This window comes from Mus pahari, chromosome 15 (genome assembly GCF_900095145.1).
Source record: "Mus pahari chromosome 15, PAHARI_EIJ_v1.1, whole genome shotgun sequence".
In the NCBI taxonomy this organism is placed as follows: Eukaryota; Metazoa; Chordata; class Mammalia; order Rodentia; family Muridae; genus Mus; species Mus pahari.
In genome coordinates this window covers 55,763,489-55,779,543 of record NC_034604.1, presented here as the reverse complement: position 1 = coordinate 55,779,543, position 16,055 = coordinate 55,763,489, and the positions used below count along the sequence as shown (strand labels likewise).

At 46.2% G+C, this 16,055-nt stretch overlaps 1 protein-coding gene across 2 annotated transcripts in view; it reads right to left on the bottom strand.

Annotated features, from left to right (window-relative positions):
* Sh3tc2 (SH3 domain and tetratricopeptide repeats 2) overlaps positions 1–16,055 on the bottom strand; it is a 63,607-nt gene that overhangs the window by 35,955 nt on the left and 11,597 nt on the right. For both annotated transcript variants that reach the window (XM_021214828.2, XM_029547242.1), the window contains exons 3-8: positions 14,009–14,136; positions 11,180–11,285; positions 8,849–8,992; positions 7,452–7,650; positions 6,310–6,383; positions 3,845–4,040 (exon numbers count right to left, since the gene is read on the bottom strand). In XM_021214828.2, the coding sequence (XP_021070487.2) occupies positions 3,845–4,040; positions 6,310–6,383; positions 7,452–7,650; positions 8,849–8,992; positions 11,180–11,285; positions 14,009–14,136 (847 nt within the window). The remainder of the gene's footprint in view (positions 1–3,844; positions 4,041–6,309; positions 6,384–7,451; positions 7,651–8,848; positions 8,993–11,179; positions 11,286–14,008; positions 14,137–16,055) is intronic.

Sequence of the window (16,055 nt, the reverse complement as noted above, 5' to 3'; positions counted from 1 at the left end):
AGAAAGAAAGAAAGAAAGAAAGAAAGAAAGAAAGAAAGAAAGAGAGAAAGAAAGAAAGAAAGAAAGAAAAAGGAAACGATCCTGGAAAATGTTACTCTGAACACGTGGACAACTGGGTGTGCTCACAAACACATGCACGGACACATCCTCACACCGTACAAACTCACATACATTCATATTCACACCCATTATGGGACACTATGCCAGCATACGGAAGAAATGTGCAGGCAGAGTCTGAGTTAACATCTTCCTCAGAAACCCTTCACAAATAAATGAGCATGGCCTAATAGCGACACCCTGTGGCGTTGACAGGCACATCGATGGCACAGGGATAATACGGAGAACCTCAAGGTGCTGCCTGGCCACCTGGCCACCTGGCCGCCCGGCCAGATTACTTGTCTGTCCCACCTCTGAGTATGACCTCCGAGCCCAAGGTGCACCCTTTACCTGCTGGGGTTCTGGGGCCTCTGTAGTTGAAAGCGTGCTTCAAGAGCTGCAAGAACCCAGGGTCCCCCTTCCTCTCCCACTGTTCCCTGGCTCCTGACTCTTTCCCCTTCCTACAGAACAGGCAGCTCTAGATGTACTGCGTCCCACAGGTGTACCGGTGACTACATCTTTCAAGGTGGGAGATGCTCTTCCTCGATATGGGAGGGTGGGTGCCCTTTTAGCCAAGCACCAAAACAATTTCGTAAGACTAAGTGGTTGTTCGGGCCGTGTTTGAGTCACAGAAGTACAAATGTAATTTATAAACCCTAGTACCTATTTCGTTTTTTTTTAATAACAAAATTTTCGTCAATTTATTTATTTTATGTATTTGAGTACACTGTAGCTGTCTTCAGACACACCAGAAGAGGGCACTGGATCCCATCACAGATGGTTGTGAGCCACCATGCAGTTGCTAGGGATTGAACTTGGATCCTCTGGAAGAGCAGCCAGTGTGCTTAACCCCTGAGCCATCTCTCCAGCCCTAGTACCTACTTCTAACATCCTATTAAAACAACCTCGCAAATGACCCTGCATGACATATGGCAAAAACATAATAACAAAAGCCAAACTCTTGACCGCTGGCACACTGCACGAGGCTCTGCTGGCATGCTCTGTGTACATGATCTCCCTTAGGCTCCGGATGAGCCTATCAGGCAGCGCCAGCATCGCACACATTTTACAGATAAGAAAACTGAGGGCCGGAAAAATAAGTCACTATACGCAAAGTCACAGCACAGTGAGCTTCTGAAGACATGGGATTCACTGACTACCGACATGGCTTGGCCAGTCCAACCCACAAATCTGGAAACCTCTAAGATCATTCTCCAATGTCAACCATAGCCCTGCCTCTCCCGCCAGTACCACCAACAGTGCTAACCCTTCCAGCCTCTCCTGGCCTGTTCCCTCCTTGGGAGCTTTTGTATTCTTCTTCTTCTCTCCTCGGCTACAGAAACGATTCTTCCTCCACTAAGTTTCTGCTATTTTCCTTCTCTCTCCCTCTCACCAGAACCTCGATGACAGAATTCATGCACCCAATACCAGAATTCTAGTGTTTTAGATACAGAGCTTTGGATTCAAGCCCTTGACTCCTGTGGGTCCCCACTGGTCCCTCACAGCAAAATAAAAGAGTCATTCAAGGTGACATCTTTCACCCAGAGGACAGCTATTCACGTCTTCTGCAACTATCATGGCCCAAGACCTTCTCAGAACAACTAGACAAAGCCTCTGGGGGGCAGGACACGGGTACCCGTATTTGTAAGTGTCTCCAATTCTTTAACCTCTCATTCACTGCTGCTCATTACGAGCGTCTCCTCTCCCGCCCCACTCCTCCTCCAGGACTGCAGCCTTAGCCTTATCCCTGGACTCCTGCTTCCTGGCCAGTGCCCTATTAATACATACCCAAAGCTGGGCAAGCACCCATCATCTCTCAGCCTCTGCAGAGATTCAGACACTCCACATCCTCTGCAAGATAAAGGGCACAACCCACAAGGCCTCCCCACCTTCTGCATCAGGAAAGGCCATACCAGTGTTGGCTACGCCAGTGCTCTCTCCAAGAGAGTGGACTCACTTTCCCACGATGCAAAGCATAACTCAAAGGGCGTGTGTGTGTGTGTGTGTGTGTGTGTGTGTGTGTGTGTGTGTGTGTGTGTGTGTGTAAGCCTTCTTTCTACTTTTCTATTTTTTTATTCTAATTAATTATAAAATGGGAGGAAAGGGAGGGGAAATGATGACACTGGCACATCATTTCCCCCTCCCTTTCCTCCCTCCGGCCCCTCCCATTTTCCCTGCCTAATTACCTCTCCTGAGAGTTCCCTTGACAACTTGGTCCACTTTATAAATCCCAACTGTCTTTCACCCCTCCCAAGGCATCAAGGACTGCTCTTCTTGTTCAAGGATTTGGATTTTACACTTCTGCATTTAATAAATGCCCTGTCTCCTCTCAGGAATAGGCAGAGCGCAGAGGGAGCTTCTGCCTTCAGTCTACTCTCTTTATTGGCTCTTTTTCACAAGAGGGAATTCTAGTTTAAACAATGGCAGCATTAGCCATTCCTTCTGTAGCCTTAAATATTCCTGTGTAGCCATAGATATTCCTTATGGAGCCTTAGAGAGTCCCCATGTAGACTTAAATATTCCTCATCTAGCTTTTGATATCTCAGATAGCCTTACATCTTCTTCATGTAGCTTCGGCTATTCCCCACTGTGGAATATGTGGCCATAGCATCTTCATGCCTGTAGGCATGTGTTTTCTCTTTTCCTTTGTACTCCCTGACCCTCGCTCTGTGCTTCCCTATTCCCTTTGGAAACCCACCCAAATAGACTTCGAAACACTGCCCACCTCTGCTCCTCCCATGACAGGGAGTCAGATAGGCTGGTAACATGCTGCTAACTGGTGTGCTCCTCAGAACCAGCCCTTCCAGAATCAAGGCAGAGAGAAGAAGAAGATGCCTCTGGTTCTCCTTGCCAATGTTGACATCAGACATTCAAGTTTTAGCCTGAACACTAAGTGTGTGAACATCTTGAAGGGACCTACAAAGGAGAGAATGCCATTGACCAAGCCAGCAATCTGCTGCTCTCTGTCTGTGTTCATCCTTTGACAGGGTCATGTGATTGAACACTGTGAGTGAGGGACTCAAACCCTTACCCTTGACCTTACTGCACCTTTCTTTGGTGTAGAGCCCTTTGGTCTCGAGGTTCTACTTCTCTCTTTGAACAGAGCAAGGCTTCAAAGAGCATCTGTTGAAATGAACTGACATGATTTCACTTTTTTAATCACTCGTCCTTCCTAGAACTTTCCGAGTCCACCATGGATGTCAGTATGACTTTTTCTGGCTCTACATCCAGGGCACCCCCCCCCACACACACACACACACACACTCAGCAAAACTGCTCAGAGGTACACTGACTGGTTTTGTGTATCAACTAGATACACGCTAGAGTCATCAGAGAGAAAGGAGCCTCAGTTGAAGAAATGTCTCCATGAGATCCAGCTGTCAGGCATTTTCTCAGTTGGGGAGACCAATGGTGGCGGGCCCACCCCATGGTCAATGGTGCTATCCCTGGGCTGGTACCTGAGTTCTATAAATGAGGAGGCTGAGCAAGCCATGGGAAGCAAGTCAGTTAGCAGCAGCCTTCCATGGCTTCTGCATCAACTCCTGCATTTAGATTCCAGCCTTGCTTGAGTTCCTGTCCTGACTTCCTGCAAAGATGGACTATGATCTGGAAGTTTAAGCCAAACGAACCCTTTCTTCCCTAACTTTCATTTTGGTCACGGTGTTTTACCACAGCAGTAGAATCCCTGACTAAGACAGAGGAGAAGGAAGTACTAGGGAAGGCAGCTGGGCCCCCAAGGCATACTTACACTGGGGAGCAGGAATCAAGATCGATGCTCCTGGTGGGGACAAAACCCACTTCTCCTGAGCTCACTGACTTCCCAATAAACCACTGCAGCCCGGGTATGACAAAGCCAATGACTTCAATGCTTTCACCCTGGAGGAAACACAGTTCGTCCCTTTCCTCCTGCTCGTAATCCATCAGAGCCTTGCACCGTCCTCTGCCTGTGGGAAACAACACACAGGTCAACTGGAAAGGCTTAAGGGAGGGAACCTTCCCCTCTCTGTGACCATAATACAGACTAGGGAATCCCAGCCTTAGGAGTAGCAACAATTTAGTCAGTTCCCACATACACCAAAATCAAACTGAAAAGAATAGCAAGGGATAGCTGGCTTTTCATGTTGCCAAACTAAGACAGCCAAAAAAAAAGAACTACAATCCAGATGTTTTCACTACCTTTTTAAAAAATAATAATAATAAAAGACACGTTGACAATTATAAGAAAGTATTCTCATGCATGCCCAGTTTAGCACTTTGCAGCAACATGACCAACATCCTATGTATGGTCAGAACTATAAGGCTTTGGAGTCAGTTATGGGTCACACAACCTGACACCAGCACTCCCTGCCCTCATGATGCCTCCACCTTTTCAATAAAGAAGTCGTGCAATCAAGCCAGATGTCACAAGAGCTACATCATGGATGAGTGAGGCGGGAAGTAGCAGAGGAGCCTCTAAACTGGGTCAGCTTATGGCAAACTGGAGTGTTCCTTGTATTGTCAACTGATTCTGCTATCTTCCTCGTGATGGTTTGCATGTGCTTGGCCTGGGCAGTGGCACTATTAGAAGGTGTGGTCCTGTCAGAGTGTTACCGTGGGTATGGGCTGTAAGACCCTCACCCTAGCTGCCTAGAAGTCAGTATTCTGCTAGCCACCTTCAGATGAGGATGTAGAACTCTCAGTTCCTCCTGTACCATGGACTGAACCTCTGAACTGATAAGCCAGCCCCAACTCAATGTCCTTCCTAGAGTAGCTTTGGTCATGGTGTCTGTTCACAGCAGTAAAACTCTAAGACCTTCCTGCATATCATCACCCTGCTTGGCACCTCTGAGCCTCTGAGACCTCTGAACACTTTATGAGAATCTCCACATCAGAAGACGCCTCCACCTCCTGCCAGCTGCTCCGGCCACTGTGACAGCTGATGCTTACAAATACTAGAGTCAAAGACAAACGGCATCATGCCTAGTACCTCATCAACTCCCAGCAGATGTTACTGTACAGCCACTCCTGGAACAGAGTGCTGTGAGGAGCCCAGGGGAGTCAGGGACTCCCCTTATGGCTATAGCAACTGCCCGGTGTGATGAACAGCTCACTATGTGAGTACTGTACTGTCTAGTTTACAAAGCACATTTCCATTCTCAGATCTTCCCAAGCACCAGGCAGGGTACCCAGCAGAACACCTATTTCGTAGATGAGAAATTAGGAGGCAGTGCTGAGTGATGCTCTACGGAGCTACAGCCATAGTGAGGCTCCTCTGCTACTTCCCGCCTCGCTCGTCCATCTGCTTAGCTCTTGTGGCATCTGGCTTGATTGCACAACTTCTTTATTGAGAAGGTGGAGACATTGGAAGGGCAGGGAGTGCCGGTGTCAGGTTGTGTGACCCATAACTGACTCCAAAGCCTTATAGTTCTGACCATACATAGGATGTTTGTTGGCCATGTTGCTTCAAAATGCTAAAAATCTTGTTTATGGCCAATTATACTGCACAGTTCTAACATTTTCATTCTGTAATTTCTTCTAGTTGGTTTTAGTGTTATTTCGGTTTGGAGCCAGTAAGACTGTATTTTTTTTTTCTTTTTGCTAGAGATGCGTGATAGGAAATGTGCCAGAACAGGGAGCTTGCAAGGACCAAGTTTCAATGGTGTATTTTAGATGTTTTGTTATCTAGTAAATGCATATACTTGCCAACATGTGTGTGTACACAGAGATTAGCAGACATGAATATGTGTGTGGACACAAGTGTGTGTGTGTGTGTGTGTGTGTGTGTGTGTGTGTGTGTGTGTGTGTGCATTGTTCATTCGTCTGTTCAGCCAGTATTTACTGGGTATTTCCTATGTACTAGACATTCATAATTCCTCTAAACCACATTACTTTATGGGAAATCAGAAAATGTTTGGGTAATAAGTGGGAAGCAGGTCACACTTGGCTCAAAAGTGTTTCATTTGGCCCATGCAAGACTTTCTTTTCTACCCATATCTCTTTAAATCTCTCACCCCCAACATTCCCTAACACCCCTGTCCCAGCCCTCCCCACTGGAGTGTGTTCTGTCTGCTCCGGCAGGCAGGCATCTGTCTCCTCAGCTCTGGCTTGTGGCCTTTAGTTGACAGGCAAAGACCCCAAGTGTGCAGACAATAACTGGCCTCCCGCATCCTGCCGGTGAGATTAGGAGGCAGGTAAGCATCGTCTCTCCCTGATAATGTTGTTCTCCACTCATACCGATCTGGCCGGAGCCTGTCCAGTCTCTCTTCCTGGGAAGGCCACAGATTCCTGGGTGATTCTTTAGGAACCATCTGCCAATGGAAACATGGAGTTTCAAAACATTAGAACAGGGAGCAGAACAGACCCACAGAAAACTGATGGTGGTGGTATTATTAGTATGCATCTTATTTTCATGACGGTCAAATGAGAACTTACTTTAAACTGTGAAAAAATTAATGCTCAGCAGATTGGGGTGTTTCCTAGCTCTGCAATTATTTCTGCCAGCTAAATAACTTACACACAGCCCTTGGTATCCTCACTGCTGATTCTGCTAGGACCAAGCAGAATTTATAAAGCATGAGAGATAATGTTGTCACTCCATAGGCTCAAGTTTACAGTGTCCTCCAGCAGAAATTTCAAATTCTAGTGTGAAGAACATGCTCAGGGAGCTAACTGAAAGTGGGAGTTTCTGGGCCCAGCACCAAGAGAGTCAGAGGAGGGTCAGGAGGCTGAATCCATCCTAACACCCTCAGGTGATAATGACACAAGGGCCCCCAGTCTGGGCTGGGGAGATGGCTCAGCAGTTAAGAGCACTGACTGCTCTTCTAGAGGTTCTGAGTTCAATTCCCAGCAACCACATGGTGGCTCATGACCATCTGTAATGGGATCCGATGCCCTCTTCTGGTGTGTCTAACGACAGCTACAGTGTATTCACATTAAATAAATAAATAAATAAATAAATAAATAAATAAATAAATGGGGTGGCCCACAGCTACAGTGTATTTATTCACATTAAATAAATTGATAAATAAATAAAGGGGTGGCCTACAGCTACAGTGTACTTATTCACATTAAATAAATAAATGAATGAATAGATGAATAAATAAATAAATATATAAAGGGGGTGGCCCATGCATTGCAAAGCACTACAAAGATGTCATATATTTCTTAATATATACTATGTCCATCTGGAATTTAGAGGATTTCCCACTTTCATCGAATAATACAGATTTTGGCTTTAAAGGGGGAGAGAATAAAAAGCCACCCCAATTTTGTCCACTCTTCCAAATACCTGGAATACCATCTCTTAAAGGACATCCATTCTACACCAACTTCAATCTGCCCTGGGACCCTTCCCCAAGGCTTTAGCAGCTACTCACTGGTGGAAAGGGACAGGCAGGGGCTCCAGGGCTGACACGGGCACCAGGCCCCTCTGGCCTGTCACTAAGGACATGGCTTCCCACTCAGACTCGCCTCCAGAGAGCACGGAGATCAGCTCATTCTTGCACAATGTCAAATATTCTCCTTCCTTGTCAGCTGGCTGAGCCACGGAGCACATGGCTCTGCAGAAGAAGTGACCTGCGAAGAATGAGAAGAACCCTTCCAAGGGGTAGCCGGAAACGAGAGAGCATCTCCTATAGGTAACCCTTAGATGCAAAGCCCAGGCTACTTTCTTCCTTTGAGGAAAGTCCACTGTCCAGGAGGAGGCCAAAGGATCGCTGGGAGTAGAAAAGTCACTGACAGGACGTTCACTTAAAATAAATATTCACCATTCTGAGTAATTAGTGAGAATAAAGCTTAAATGAACTTTACCTCAAAAATGAGGTAAAATGGGCTGGAGAGATGGCTCAGTGGTTAAGAGCACTGACTGCTCTTCCAAAGGTCCTGAGTTCAAATCCCAGCAACCACATGGTGGCTCACAACCATCTGTAATGAAATCTGCTGTCCTCTTCTGGAGTGTCTGAAGACAGCAACAGTGTACTTACATATAATAAATAAATNTTTTTTAAAAAAATGAGGTAAAACAAAGACCCAGAGAAATGCTCGAGCATTCACTAAACTCTGGCTGGCCTTGCAGCCCTGTGCTTGGTTCAGAGCCACAAAGAGAAAAGGATAGTCCATCTAGACTAATGCAATGGCTCGGTGAGCTCTGCAATGATACAATGTGTTTTGTGTCCTTTCTGAGAGTTGTGCAATGGAGTCAGAAAGGGAATCACTTTTGTATAACTATCCTGGGGCCCATTTGGCTTTCAATATGTATCAAGTGGCCAGACTGATGCAGTCACCCAGACTGGGGTGCTTTAGTGGACTCTTCAACATCCTGCTATTGAATTTCGTGAAATAGCTCAGGTTTTCCGGGCTTTATAGATGTATTTTACAACCAAATTGCATCATGTGTTTGTAGAGCTGTTTCTCAATCCTGGAGACCATTAGAATCACATGGGAAATTTTATTTTTAAAATGTCAGTGCCAGGCTCCCTGCCTCCAGCTCTACCATCCTAGACAGAGCCTGGCAGGGCCCCCTCTTGAGCCCCCCCCAAACAGCCTGAACGTGAATCCCTGCGGGCCAACTACCGCAGCTGTTGTGTGAGGTTGGGACTGAGCTGAGAAGGTCATTTGAAGTTTTGTTATAACAGAGGTTTTCTCATGTATGTCTTCATCTTTCAGAGATTTTATTTTATTTTATTTTATTGCCTCTTTGGTATCTTAATTATCTGAGGGGCTCTGAATAAACATCTAGACAAGGGTCCCATCCCAAATCCCATGCCAGACTCACTTTCCTGCAGCAGGAGGCCCAGGTATATGTTTTCCAAATGATTATCATCCACAGACACTTGAATCTCTGTGTCGTCCACCAGCCTGCTGTTGAGCCAGTATGTGTGGTCAAAGAAGAGATGTTCCAGACATGCGGACACATAGCCTAGAGGTCAATCCAGCAAAACTGAGCCAGATGAGTTCCACCCTTAGCCACCACAAAAGAGAAAGTTTCCCCGCCACCCCCCTTCAGACCCAGACCTGCCATTTAGGTAGAGCAGAGTGCTAACTAGATACTGTCTAGAATGAACTGATTCTTCTCAACATCTATTAGGAAATACAGGGTTAGAGAGATGGCTCGGCAGGTAAGAGCACTGACTGCTCTTCCGAAGGTCCTGAGTTCAAATCCCAGCAGCCACAGGATGGCTCACAACCATCCATAATGAGATCTGACGCCCTCTTTTGGTGTGTCTGAAGACAGCTAAAGTGTACTTATTTATAATAATAAATAAATCTTTGGGCCGGAGCAAACAGGGCCATGAACAGGGCTGGAGCAAGCAGAGGTCCTAAATTTAATTCCCAGCAACCACATGAAGGCTCACATCCATCTGTACAGCTACAGTGTACTCATATACATAAAATAAATAAATAAATCTTTAAAAAAAGAAATACAAGTTGAGTTATGTGTATCATTCTAAGCACTTTGAGGTCTTCATATATGCATATTTACTTTTCATTTTTTTTACATTCTTTCACTTACTCTGTGTATGTGTGTGTGTGTGTGTGTGTGTGTGTGTTGTACCTGTGTGGGCATGCACACACACTTGTTTGTGTGTTACAGTGCATGAGTGGATGCAGGAGTCAGTTTTCTCCTTCCACCCTGTGGGTTTCTAGGCTGGAACTCAGGTCATTGGGCTTGGAAGGCAAGACCTCACCAATCAGCCACTTCGTTGGCCTTCAGCCATTTCTTTTCTAATACAGCAATAGTGGCCTTCCAGTTTACTGTGTTGACTCTGAGGGTTCCTGGCCTCCCCTTCAAGTTCATACTTCTAGACCCTGATGATGTGGGGGCTGAGGAGGCTGTCCCTAGCCCGTGGAGTTAGAAATCCCTTTCTCCCATCTGCTCTGACTCTGACCTCTCCCACAGCCTAGGAAGCAGCTCTGCCTCGTGATGAGCAAAACTGGCTGGCGACGTAGCACAGGGGTTAGACTGCTTGCCTCGTATGAGCTAAGCTCTCTGTTTGACTCTCAGAATTCACAAGGAGAGAGAGAGAGAAAGAGGGGAGAGAGAGAAAACTTAAAACTATGTCAATTGTAAAAAAAAAATCACTATTATATATCAATCTTCTTCTAAACTGAAATTCTGCTTCTTCTTTTGAGTCTTTTCCACTCATAATGCAATAGGCTGCAGTCCTCCACCCTCACTCGCTACTACAAAGGCCATCTTAAATTCGGAAGCTCACACCTGGGAGTCTTATAAAAACACAGAGGCTAATTAGTGGGCCAGAGTTACAGCCGGGGTTTCTGGGTCTCTAACACCAGGTGCACTCCATGGAGCGAACTAACTGGGCCACAGAGCAAAAATGTAATACTGCCCATCTGTAATGGTCACGGGAAATATGGCACATAGAGAGCAGAAAAATCACCTTGGCTGTAAGTTTCCCCCTCTAGCCAAGGGTCACTTTGAGCCCTCAGCCCAGCTCAGCAGTGTTCTCTAGGTATAACTGCAGGGAACCCAGTGTTTTCTATAAACTAGGTGACTTGGCTTTGAAGCCATCAGTTCATGCCAGGTGATTTTTTTTTTTCTGGTCTTGGAACAGAGGATGTAACAGTGGCCACTACAGTAGCAATGTCGCTGTGCCCTGACATCTGTAACCTTCCAGAAACCTCTGAAGTCTTGTGCCACTTTCCCAGCTAGCTAGATCTTTCAGCTCTTTCTTTGACTCTTTTACGAATACATGTGACAGAGCATCCCTGAACCTCAGCATTCTGAGCAGCTTCTCCATTTTCCTCAGGAATAGTTGTCTCTCTCCTGAATGAGCTCCACATCTATCTCGCTGTTCCCAGCTCAGTAACTCACCAAGCCAATTGTGTGACTAAAGAAAACGCCTCCCTGGACATAAGAGATGACATTCTATTTCCTTATGGGAAAAGACACATCCGTTCATAAAATGTCTTCAGATGACATCTTAGAGTAATAGCTAATATTTATTTTAAAAATGAGCTTCAGAGAGTTTATGACATTTCAAAAGCTAGCCATCCATTTCAGGGTTTTATCTCTTTTAACACTCAGAGACAAACCAGTTCCCCAGGATGGATGGAGACAGATGTTCTCCACTGAGCCAGGGCATACCTAAGTTCAGGTACGTGGAAAACTTCCAGATTTCCTCCAGGGTCTTGAAGGTGATGAGGAACTGGTCCTTCTGGGACTGGACACTCACCAACCTTGCAGAGAGATCCTGTATAAGAGCAGCAAGTCAGCCTGGGGTAACTGAGCCTCCTGGGAGGGGCTCACGTAAGTATGCAGTATTACTTACTCCACAGCAGACAAGTTGTTGCTAAGCAACATGTCGTAATGTAAACCAGCTCTTGGGTCAGTGAGCAGCCTATGTTATGGTTAATGCTTACAAATGCTATCCATCCACATTTGGATTATTTTAACAATTTCAACGCGCTGGGATATCCACCACAATAGATAAATCTTTATGCACACTCTGGCTTGCTTCGCTATAAGTGATTCTAAAAGAGCACAATTTTGGTGGAGAATGTTTGCATTTCCTATTCTAAGATGCAGCCACTCAACAACCTCCAAGGAAGCTCGCCAAGCCTGTGAGCCTCTCGCTGTCTATTACGGGAGAAAAGGCTTGACTCCCTGCATCCCCTCGGTCTTTCTCTGCTGGTTGAACATCCTGCCCCAGAGCCTGCCATTGAGAGCAATTGCTAGACCCCAGTCTAGCAGAGGGAGTCTAAGGGGAAGAAGATCTGAAAGAAGAGCCCTGAGCTCAGCAAAGTCGGAATCTATATTCCCTTAACACCAGAGATTCAGAAGCACCAGAGCCTAAAACCTGTATATAAACCTGTGAGCAAGGAGGGCTGCTTGGGGGAACAAAATAGCTTATAGATGATTTATTAGATATCAGGTCATTGCAAGGCAAATCTTCGTAAACAACCCCTCATTCAGCCCCTACAATAATCCCTGAAAAAGAGTTCGATCGATCGTGGTATTTAATCCATTGTAAGGCGGGCTTTTGTAACATCTAACCACTTCTTTGAAAGACAAAGTACGGCACCCTGCCTAATGGACAAGGTGTGCTTTCTCTACAGCATGCACTAAATAAGGACGGATGTTATGATTAATAGTACCATGGAGCTAATAGCATTGCCCCAGTTCTGTAGACAAAGAGATGAGGACACAGAGAGGTGGGCTTACTGGCCCAGGGTCACCTACACCTACAGTGAGTAAGCTGTAGAGTCCTGACTGGATACAGCCAATTCCTGGCCTCAGCCTCCACCCTACACATTACATAGCTCAAGACATGACAAGATATGACCTAACAGACGGTTCTCGCTATCAAATCCTGCTCCCACTCCCGCTCCTGCCCACAGAAAGGGTGACTTTAATTAAAGAGAAATTCATCAAAATCGCCAGCAGCTGTTGTCTTTAATTCCTAAATTCCAGGTATTAAAATAGAATAAGATCAAATTTAGAAGTCCAGGGATGGAGTAATGGCTCAATGGTAAAACCGCTTGTTGCTTAAGCATGGAGATATGAGTTTAGATCCACTGCACCCACATTTTTTAAAAAAAGCCAGGTGTACCCCTGTACCTGTAACCCCAGTACTGAGGGGTGGGGCAGAGACTGGAGGGTTGCTGGGACTTGCTGGCCATCAGCCTAGCTCCAGGGTAAAAACTATCTCAAGGGAGTAAGATGAAAGAGCAGGACACCTGATGTCCCCCTCCATCCTCCTTGCCTGCCCAAGCACAGTGGCTTGCACAGGGGCATGTGTGCTAGAGAGCACACACACATGTGCACACACTTATGCCACATGCACACACAGGAACACACAGATTTACAGAGCAGGTGCCACTACCCTTGTATAAAGCCAAGCTCTCTACAGGTGTAGTCTTGCTTACTCCTAAAAACAGCCAGTCACTCTGCTACATGACAGCCACAGCACTTTTCTTCATTCAACATGTACCAGATTGAGAAAAGTAGGAAGATAATAAGACATATTATGTAAAGCAATGCTTACATACCCCACCACCAACAGCAACAAATTTTCTCCATTTCTGACTCTCATTCTTTGGTAATACAAAATATAGTTTGACTGTTAAATATATTATCTATGTGCTATAAGAAATGTTTAATTCATTGCATTATTCCTCCCATCCCAATATTTACAGTTATGTTTTTTCATTGGCAATATTGTTACTTTAAAAACATGTGCTAAGGACTGGAGATACGGCTCATCAGTTAAGAGGACTGGCTGTTCTTTCAGAAGACCTGGGTTCGATTCCCAGCACCCACATGGCAGCTCACACATTCTGTAACTCCAAGATCGACACTCTCTCACACAGACACGTATATGCAGGCAAAACACCAGTGCACATAAAATAAAAATAAATGTCTTTAAAACATGTGCTCAATGTTTATCAAGACCTGAGAAAAAGGGGGAAATGGACAGTTGTTCATGGGTACAGATTAAATTTGGAGTAAATAGAGTGGATGGAATGTTCTGGAGACGAACATTGCGAGTGAACTGTGCTTTTTGAAATCACAGTAGGAAATATATGAATATTTCCCCAGTAACAAAACAATTCAAATTGGGCACATTAAGGGGAAAAAGGATATTTCTGAGGCCATCTCTGTGAACAATCCCATTCTGCATAGTTCAAGTAACTTGTCCAAAAGCAGGGAGGGGGATATGGGGAGGGCGGAGGGGAGACTAGATGGGGGGGATGAGGAGAGGTGGGGGAGGGGCCGGGGGCAAGTAATGGGGTGGGGCAACAGGACACAAGTTTTCTCCAGCATAGTTCACTCATTCCTGTTAGGCAGAACATATGAACGTAACCACTCCCACCCTGTCAGCCATTTGTTTTCTTGGGGACTTACTTTGTTCCAGGCACAGTCCTTGCTGATAGCGACCGACCCGATATCCAAGAGCCAGCCATCCCAGCTCACCTTAAACAGCGCGTGGACTTCGTGGGCTTCATTCTCCAGGGCCCAGAGCCTTCTCCGTGCAGCTTCCTGTAAGGCTGCGTTGACACACCTCCTGGAGCGACTCTTCACACAGAATGAGAGCACCAGGTCTGAAAGAGAACAGAGGTGCACGGCTGGACACCCCCACGCCCCCACCGCAAGCCCTGAATTGGTGTCTTCCAGGGACAATTGATCAGAATAGGTTAAAGGAGCTTCCAAGCTCCCCTTCAAGTGCGCCCCCTAGGGGCAGGGAAAGACACTGAAGGCCAGCAGGGCTCAGGAGAGGTACACAGTAGCTTCTTCTATGTGTGCGAACATAGAACCAGCCAGGGCAGACATTGATTCCAGCGGATAATGTGCAAATATTCGGAGCGGAAAAACGCTTTGTCCAAACTGAAGGGAATATGTTTACACAACAAGTTTATAATAGGTAATAAACATTATCTCATGAGTTGTGTAGTGGTTTGAATAGAAATGATCTCCATAATGTGTTTGAATGCTTGGCCCATGGTGAGTGGCACTATTAGAGGTGTGGCCTTGTTGAAGGAAGTGTGTCACCGTGGAGACAGACTCTGAGGTCTCATATGCTCAAGCCCAGTGTGGCACACAGTCACTCCTGCTGCCTGCAGATTAAGATGTCAGCTCTTTCTCCAGCACCATGTCTACCGGCATGTTGACATGATGAGAATGGACTAAACCTCTGAATTGTAAGCCAGCTCCAGTGAAGTGTTTTCCTTTATAAGAGGTGCTTTGATCATGGTGCCTCTTCCCAGCAATAGAAACTCTAACTCAGACAAGTTGTTTACACACACATATTCCCGGCAAGTTTCTCCAGCTCCATTACTAACGTTTCTCATGACAACCAAGGAAGAAGGCCCATCTTTAAACTTCTTCAGAGTTCATGGTTTTTTTTTTTGGTTTTTCGAGACAGGGTTTCTCTATGTAGCCTTGGCTGTCCTGGAACTCACTCTGTAGACCAGGCTGGCCTCGAACTCAGAAATCCACCTGCCTCTGCCTCCCAAGAGCTGGGATTAAAGGCGTGCACCACCACACCCAGCCAAGTGCGTGTTCTTTAAACAAACACTCCTTGAAGCCTCCTGAGAGTCTGTTTAGATGTGTGGGTATGACACCGAGTATAGCTAGCTCCTGTTCCCATGACTGACGCTAGGCATGAAACCAGCCTGCCTGGTGTTCCTTTCCATGGAGAAAAGAACTATGGATGCAAGAACCTGTCATGGGATCAGGAAACAGTGAGATCCAGTTGCATATGTGTTTGGCGCTGTCAGAAGAGGCCACACGGGACACTCCTTCGATGCAATAATTGTCCTTTCAGAAATACCATCTTCAGATGTTAAGTGCCCTTTTTGTTAATAATAATCCAACACAAGAAACAGAAGCATTGGGCTGGAGTCACAGAAACCTCTCTTTTCATCCGAACTCATCTGAAACCAGATTATAGAAATAGCCCCTATCCTGCAGGTGCCGCAGTCCACAGGATAGCCGGGACTCCACCCCCACGAAAGGCCCATTTTTACCATAAAGGCACTGAAAGTGCAGTCTGTGGCTGCAGATCAGCTCCTACACACGTTTAAGGGACCTGCATCAAGTTAAGAGGCTTCTTCTTCCATTCGGATCCTCTCTGGCCTGTGTTCCCTCCAGGCCACCCAACCCCTTCCCTTTGGGCCATTCTTTCCACCCTCCCTCTGGCAGCTCTACCTCCAGGATGAGTGATAACACGAACAAGAAGCCAAGCGAGGAGTCCCAGCACCTCAGGTTCAGGGCTCAGCCCTGCCCCTCAATGACTGCGCTACCCTGAGCAGTTAACAACCACCTCTGTATGCTTGGTAGTCCTGTTAGAAAAATGGCTTTGACCTGGACTCGTAGGGCCTCACAGAGACTGAACCAACAATCAGGGAGCCTGTGTGGGACTGACCTAGGCCCTCTGCATATATGTTATGGTTATGAAGCTTGGTCTTCTTGTGGGTCTCCTAACAGTGGGAGCACGGGCTGTCTCTGCCTCTTTTGCTTT